General features: G+C 43.9%; 1 protein-coding gene across 6 annotated transcripts in view; it reads left to right on the top strand.

Moving 5' to 3' along the window:
- Positions 1-1,600: 1,600 nt before the first annotated feature.
- The window catches only part of ATG10 (autophagy related 10), a 99,984-nt gene continuing 93,932 nt past the window's right edge, over positions 1,601-7,652 (top strand). For 4 of the 6 annotated variants that reach the window (XM_079995788.1, XM_079995787.1, XM_079995789.1 and 1 more), the window contains exons 1-2: positions 1,868-2,080; positions 5,909-6,031. In XM_079995788.1, the coding sequence (XP_079851914.1) occupies positions 1,883-2,080; positions 5,909-6,031 (321 nt within the window). In that variant the 5' untranslated portion in view covers positions 1,868-1,882. Of the gene's footprint in view, positions 1,628-1,867; positions 2,081-4,763; positions 4,891-5,908; positions 6,032-7,652 lie in introns of those variants that run through there. The other 2 variants (XM_079995792.1, XM_079995791.1) reach the window with 2 other exon arrangements.

The raw sequence follows: 7,652 nt of genomic DNA, 5'->3' as shown, positions 1-7,652 counted from the left end.
GTTGCATTTTCCTCACCTCTCTGCCCTCCTCCTCCTCCGGGCAAGCAGCGTCGTTTGGGCGGCAGCGCCAGCGGCAACTCACCTCAGATCACCTGACACGGACCCGCACCCGCCGCTGTGGCTACCTTACCGTAAATACCCCAGCCCAGGCAGCAGCAAGAAGAAGCTGGCAGCGGCGGCAGGTTAGGGGTTAGGGGTGCAAATTACTTGCCTTGCCCCGGGTTAGGGGGCGCAAATTACTTGCCTTGCCCCTGGTGAGGGGGCGCAAATTACTTGCCTTGCCCCGGGTGCTGACAACCCACACTACACCGCTGGGCCTACACAACACATAAGAAATTAATTAATTCCAACAACAGGTACTATTTGTAAGGTAGCTTGTAACAGCATTTTTCATCTTTGTCTCCTTATATTTATTTCACATGATAGTGTTTGAATTTCCATCTCCATTCAGTATACAATTATATAACCAATAATTATTTTAACAAACAGTGAAGAAAGGGTTAAATATTCTGTTTTGTAGTTTTGTATAATTATTTTTTAATAGAAGGGGTAGCAAATGGAATGTCACAGCCACACCAATCATTTAAAGCAGTGTTTCCCAACCTTGGGTCGCCAGCTGTTTTTGGACTACAACTCCCATCATCCCTAGCTAGCAACACCAGTGGTCAGGAATGATGGGAATTGTAGTCCTCAAACAGCTGGAGACCCAAGGTTGGGAAACACTGATTTAAAGCACTCTTATACCACTTTAATAGTAATGTCTCTCCCCCCCCCCCAATTCTAGGAACACCCATTAAAAACTACAGTTGAGAGTTGTTAAGAGACCTACAATTCCAAGCATCTGTAACAAACCAGTTCCCATTACTATTTGGAGGAAGTCACAACTGTTAAAATGGTATAAGGGGTCTTTAAACAGTCTTTAAAATGGTATAAGTGGTCTTTAAACTGAATTAAAATAATTTGCCCTTTGAATGGACCAGAGCTTCTTTCCGATCTATCCTATGTAATGCCTGCACTATGTGCAAGATTGGTTCCCCTCTGAAGTACAAACAACTCCCCATTTACATGGGGGTTACATTCTGAGGCACCACACATTTAAGTGAAGTTGTTTCTATTGGGAACACCATTGAAAAAGCCTGCAAACACCCTCTCTTTGGAAACCCTTGGGGGGGGGAACCCCCCAAGTTCCACCACAGTTGCTCTCTCCAAGCTTACTTGCTCCAACTCCAACTCTCCCCAGGCCTCAAAGGTCAGTGCAAAGGCTTGTGGGATTGCTATGTGCTATTTTTGCACAATTTGTGCAGTATTTTTGTGCTCTTTTAGGGCTCTACTTCACTCTGCCTCATGGCCCCCAGAAAGTTACCTCGCTTCAAGGTTATTGGAACGAGGAAGGCTGCCTTCTGCCAAGTTCTCACCAAGACTAAAAGATTTCAGCAAAACATTTTACAATTCTGGATGAGATGAGTCAGAGCAACAAACTGCAGGGACTGGCAACGTTCCCGCCAACTCTCAGAACTTTATCTCGCCTCATCGCTTTGGTGAAGTTAGGCAGCGCTCATTTTTTGCAGGCTGCTAGGAGAGGAGCAGCAGGTTGTGTACTGTGAACCCTTATTTGCTGCAATAGAAGGTAGGAATTGTGGGGAGGAAAAGTATTGCCTCTTTGCAAACGCGGAAATCCAGCGGGAACAATTCTAGGTGCCTCATGGTTAGCAACACACTTTTTTTTTTTTTTTAAGGGAGAAAGGTGGACTTGGGAGGACCTTCACGTTAAACGCTGCCAACCCTGAAACAACGCGCAACACCCTTTCCCAACACAACACTTTCCCTCTGCCCTCTTAACCGCCCCCCCTCGTATACAGACGCGCATGCGTCGGAGTAGCACATGCGCTTTCGAGGTGCGGGTCCCGAGGCTCTTCCCGGAGCCCGAGAGCAGATAGAGACAGGGGAAAGGAAACCGCGCGGATGCTTCTGCGCTTGCGCCCTGGCGCGCGCTCTCTCCCCTCCCCCGAGCTCCTCCCACAAGAAAGGAAGAGACGGAGCCTTGTGCGCATCCGTCAGAAATTGGCGGGAGGCGGAGAAGGTGAGCGAAGGGGGGAGCCGAGGCGATGAGGGAGGATGGAAAGGAAGAGGCGGTCGCAGGGCGCTCGGGTGCCGCCGGCAGCCCCAGCCTGGCAGGAGGCGCGGAGGCTGGTCTCCCGAGCCTGTTTTCCCCCGAGGGGCTTCCCGTCGCTCTTTGTTAGCCAACTTTGCCTCAGAGGCGCGGTTTGGAAACTCCCGCCCTGGTCACCGGCCTCCGTTTGAAACTGCCATTGCCGTGGCCCGTTCCTTGGGCCGCCCTCTTGCCTTCCCACAGCCCCCTCAGTGTATGCTCAGTTTCTCTCCTCCCTCCCCCAACCGTAAATAGGAATGCCATAGGGGTGCGTGTGTAATGATAAAATAAACCTTTATTGTCACTGCACCACCTGTGTGCAGTGAAATTAAACGAGGGGGGGAATTGTGTGTGTGTGTGTGGGGGGGAAATTGTTGTGGTGCCTTACTGCATGTTTTTCAGGGGAATTCCCACCCCACAGTACACAGATCTCTTCTTGTTCATACAGACATGCCGAAAGCAGGAGTGGTTTTACAGGCAAGGAGGAAGGACACGGGTGGCGCTGTGGGTTAAACCACAGAGCCTAGGACTTGCCAATCAGAAAGTCGGAGGTTCAAATCCCCGTGACGGGGTGAGCTCCCGTTGCTCGGTCCCTGCTCCTGCCAACCTAGCAGTTTGAAAGCACGTCAGAAAGTGCAAGTAGATAAATAGGTACCGCTACGGTAGGAAGGTAAACGGCGTTCCTGTGTGCTGCTCTGGTTCGCCGGAAGCGGCTTAGTCATGCTGGCCCCATGACCCGGAAACTCTACGCCAGCTCCCTCGGCCAATAAAGTGAGATGAGCGCCGCAACCCCAGAGTCGGTCACGACTGGACCAAATGGTCAGGGGTCCCTTTACCTTTACCTAGGAAGGAGAAACAGGCTTGCAATTCAAATGGCAAACTGTGCCTTGGCACAGCCTGGTCCCCTGGGACAACAAGTTTCAGGCCATTTGAAAACAACAACAACAAGGCGGCACGTTTTCATTCAGATGCCCTACAGCCTCTCCGTTGCTCCTGGCTCTGCCAGATGAGGGAAATGTGAGCTGTGGAAAGGTCACCACAGCAGCCCCGTTGGGTGGTTGGAAATAAGCAGCAACTGACACGTAGGGAGCGGAGAGGTTTGTAAACGCAGCAAAGGACACCTGTGCTTTCCGAAACTTAGAGCCAGCTGGAGATGTACTAAATATCCCGGTCAGTGTTCTCTGGTGTGTGCATAAGGAGGAACCCTGCTGGCTCAGATCAATGGTTCATCTAGTCCAGCATCCTGTTTCTTACAGTAACCAATCAGGAGCCTATGTAGCCCTGAAGGGGGATGTGGTTTGTTATTCTGCAGCAATTGGTGTTCAGAGGCACAGGCGGGATCTACAATGAAAGGTTCCAGTGCTTAATGCTCCTGCTCACTGTTCCATTCAGTCAACCATGCCCTCTTCCATGATACTGTAACTTAGGTGCCAGGTGAAAATGTTATATGAGATGACCCTCAGGGTCCTTTCCAACCCTAAAATTCTTTGATTCTAACAAGGCCTTCGGCTGATTGAGCAACTTATGGCCTTTTAAATGTGTTCGTGAGAAGGGCATTATCAGTTTGTTTTTTGGTGTGTATCTTGTGTTCTCATTTTGTATTTTTATGCTGTAAATTTCCTAATAATAATAATAATAATAATAATAATAATAATAATAAAATTTATACCCCACCTATCTGGCTGGTTTTCCCCAGCCACTCTGGGCAGCTCCCAACAGAATTAATGATGATGATGATGATGATAATAATAATACAGTGGTACCCCTGGATGTGAACGGGATCCATTCCGGAGCCCCGTTTGCATCCTGAGCAGAACGCAACCCGCGTCAGCACGGGTTGCGATTCGCTGCTTCTGCGCATGCGCGTGACATCACTGAGCGTCTGCGTATGCGCGAGCGGCGAAACCCGGAAGTAACCCATTCCGTTACTTCTGGGTCGCCGTGGAATGCAACCTGAAAATGCTCAGTCTGAAGCATATTTAACCCAAGGTATGACTGTAAAGCGATAAAACATCAGACATTAAAAACTTCCCTAAACTCTGTGATCATATCTATCTATTCCATTCCCCTTCCTAGCTGATCTTCTGTTTCCACCTCATCTTTCAGCACTGCAGCTTCTGAGTATTCCTAGTCCTCACTGCTTTTGGAGTTTCTTTCGGCTTTTTTTTTAAAGGTTTTTTTTGTACTGTATTTAGGAAATTTGAGGATACCTCTGTCCCTCTTGTATGTGGGTGCTGGTGTTTTTGCTACAAAAGCAATGACACTGACATCTGAACAATGAAGATAAAGGAAACAATGTTATGTGTTTCTGGGGGAAGGCTTTGAAAGTCTCACTTAGGCAGGATACATTGAGACTTTTGTGATGTTTTGTGGTCATTTCCAGGTTTGATGTGATGTGTTTATGTGCAGTCACACACATATTGAACATGTGTAAATGGGGGTTGTCTGTACTTTAAATGCATCAGTTAAAGCTTGCATATTACACCAAGATGAATCTGAAAACAATAATGTATTTTGGATTTTCAGGCACTCTATCTCTCCCCTCCCCACTCCCTCAATTTTTAAGTCTAAAAGGTATTAGACTAGAAAGGTATTAGACTAGAAAGATCTACCAAGTGTTTGGTAAAGTACCACACGTGTCTGATGGGCTTCATTCAACATGAGAGACAAGTTGTGCAGCAGTGCTATAGGATCCTTAATTCTGAAAACCAGACATAAAGGAAGATTGGTAATGTTACAAGGTATAAGAGCAGACTAAATTCTCATGGGTGCTTCAGAATTTAGTAAGCTTCTTATATGTGCATTTAATAGAAAAACTGGCCAATTATTTCCTCTTATAATGATTTTATTGTACAAGTATGGGGAAAGAAGCAATACTGCATTATAATTTTCAGTTTCTCTGTTATGCCTACATCTGCTCATTTGCTAAAAACAGGTGGTTCTATTTAAAGTGTGTGTGAAGACTACAGTATTTTTACCTGCACTGTGTTGATTACAATTTCACATCTGATAACTGCATCGGGAGATGTAGTAATTACTGACATTTTCCCCAAACTTGGAAACTTCCCAGTTCCTTGTAATCCAGAGTGGTGGTGATATTTGATCCTACTCATACTGTCAATAATGAGAGATACAAATGGCAGAATGTTCACCCATATCAGCATTTCAGTCCTTGAAAGTGGTCTGCTTGTCCAAGCTCTGCTCATTTTATTGAAGCATATTGTCTGACAGAATGCATTACAGGTTGAAGTGTAAAAAACAGTACCCATTCTGGAGAGGCTTCTGCCTTTGGAAAAGTATACTAGAATTGTAGAATTGTAGAGTTAGAAGGGACCCTGAAGGTCATCTAGGTCTACCCCCTGGAATTCAGGAATCATTACCTCAGGGATGGGAAGTCTTTAGCTTTCCAGACGTTATTAGATTATAGCTAACAACCACTGATTATGTTGGTTTGGGCTGATGGCAGTTGGAGTCCAGCAACATCTGAAGGGTTGTAGGTTTGAAATTCCTGCATTAGCTTAATAGCCCATCAAACTGTCCAGGGAATAAGTTACTATAGAAATATTATACCATCAAGTAATGACATGAAATCATTGTCCATAAGTAGAAAGTTCATCTGAAAGCAAGGGATTGGGCAGTAGCTCAATTCCTATTGTTTGTTGATCTCTTGTATTGCTTCCTGTTCCTTTGGGAGAGCTATATATTCTATTTAGAGTTAACTATATCTGCCAATACTAACACTTTGGTTTTTTTAAATAGATGTCATTTAACTTGTGTGGTGAAGATTTCTTTCTGGAAGAGAATAAATTCAAGCAATATTGTGCAGAATTTATCAAACACTCTCAACAAGTAGGAGACAATTGGCAGTGGAGAATTGTAAAGGTATGTGCCAGATTTTAATCTCTAGCAGAAACACTGTGTTGCTAGTTTTGTCTCAAATTTTATAGGCCAGGGATATTTTTTAATGTCCAGGAAGGCTTGCCGGGTGCCTTCATTGCATATCTTTAAATGCCAGGCAAAAAGATTCATTTTCTTTCAGGCCTTTCTTTTGGCCAATTAAACAATCTGTGACCTTTTAAACTGGGTGGTGGATGGTGGTTACTGTTTTGGTTTGTTGCTATGTTACGTATTTTTGTGTTTTTATATTGCAAACTACCTTGTGATCTTTGGATGAAGGGCAGAATAGAAATTTAATAATAATTAATGAATCTGTACTTCTGTTTTACTTTGTTACCTTTTCTACACTATGGTTCCTTCAAATCGAAAAGTAGTTTGGGGATTCATTGTGTGTTTAAATATTTTTTCAGGTGTTTTTAAAACATGGAATTATCAGAAATATTGTATAGTTTTGGAAATATTTACAAAAGTTACCAATACATGCACACACACTTTTGTGTTCACAACTGGCATTTAAAAGTATCTTAGAAAAATATATGTCACATAAGTAATATTTTGTGGTAAAATTAGTCAAGTTTGGGAGTTAAATGTCAAGGCTAAGTGATTGTTGTATGTGAGGGTTTTGTTTCATAGCGAATCGGATCTTGATTGCAAAATTTCAGTGCTATAGTCGATTGTTCTACTAATTTATTTTATGCCTTTCCTTCCTCGAATGTGGTCAGGGTATTGTATATGGTTGTGTCTCCCTCTCCCCATCCAATTTTGCCTTTACAACAACTCGGTAACGTATCATGTTGAGCAGGTTGAGATTACCTATGAGATCACCTTATCCCATATGTGCCCACTCAACCATTTTGATTGGTGGAATTGGCACTACTACAGGTGCCACATAATATCCGTGGCACATTTGTAAGAACTCAATTGTTTAGTGTGACAGCAACAGCACTTTGGAATTCCCTGCCTATTGAGATCAAGCAGGTGATTTCACTGTACTCTTTCTGGCACCTACTAAAAACACTTTTGGTTAGGCAAGCCTACCTAGATGCTTGGAAAGTTGAGGTAATTTTAATTTGTGTTAGTATTTTAACTTTTGTATGTTTTTAAGTATGGTTGTGAATTTTTCTTGTTTTAACATTTTGTAAACTGCTTTAAGGTTGTTGTTTTTTTAAACAACAACAACAACAACCAAGTGGGACAGGGATTTGACCTTAGGTTTCCTTGGTCCTGGGCAGACCCTAGGCCTCTGTGCAGTATTATGCTAGTATAGGAAATGGGAACCTGTCTATACAGATTATGTTGAGCATAGCTCAGGGCTTTAGTTTCAGTTCACGTGCCTTGCCTGCAAACAGTGCCAGGTTAAATCCCTGGCATCTCCAGCAGGGCTTGGGAACTATCTCATTTTTAAATCCTGAACAACCACTGCCAGCCATAGGCAATACTGAGCTAGATGGACCGGTGCTTTGACTTGGTATTGGGCTGCTTCCTATGGTTTTGTGATCATACTTTAGTTCCATTAAAATTACAGAGGCATACAGATGAAGGGTAGTATGCAAATTTATTTAATAATAATAACAATAAGTGCATGTTGCATGAGAGTAGCAGTGGA

The sequence above is a fragment of the Podarcis cretensis genome, assembly GCF_951804945.1.
Source record: "Podarcis cretensis genome assembly, chromosome: 11".
Lineage (NCBI taxonomy): Eukaryota > Metazoa > Chordata > Lepidosauria > Squamata > Lacertidae > Podarcis > Podarcis cretensis.
This window is presented reverse-complemented; position numbering and strand designations above follow the sequence as displayed.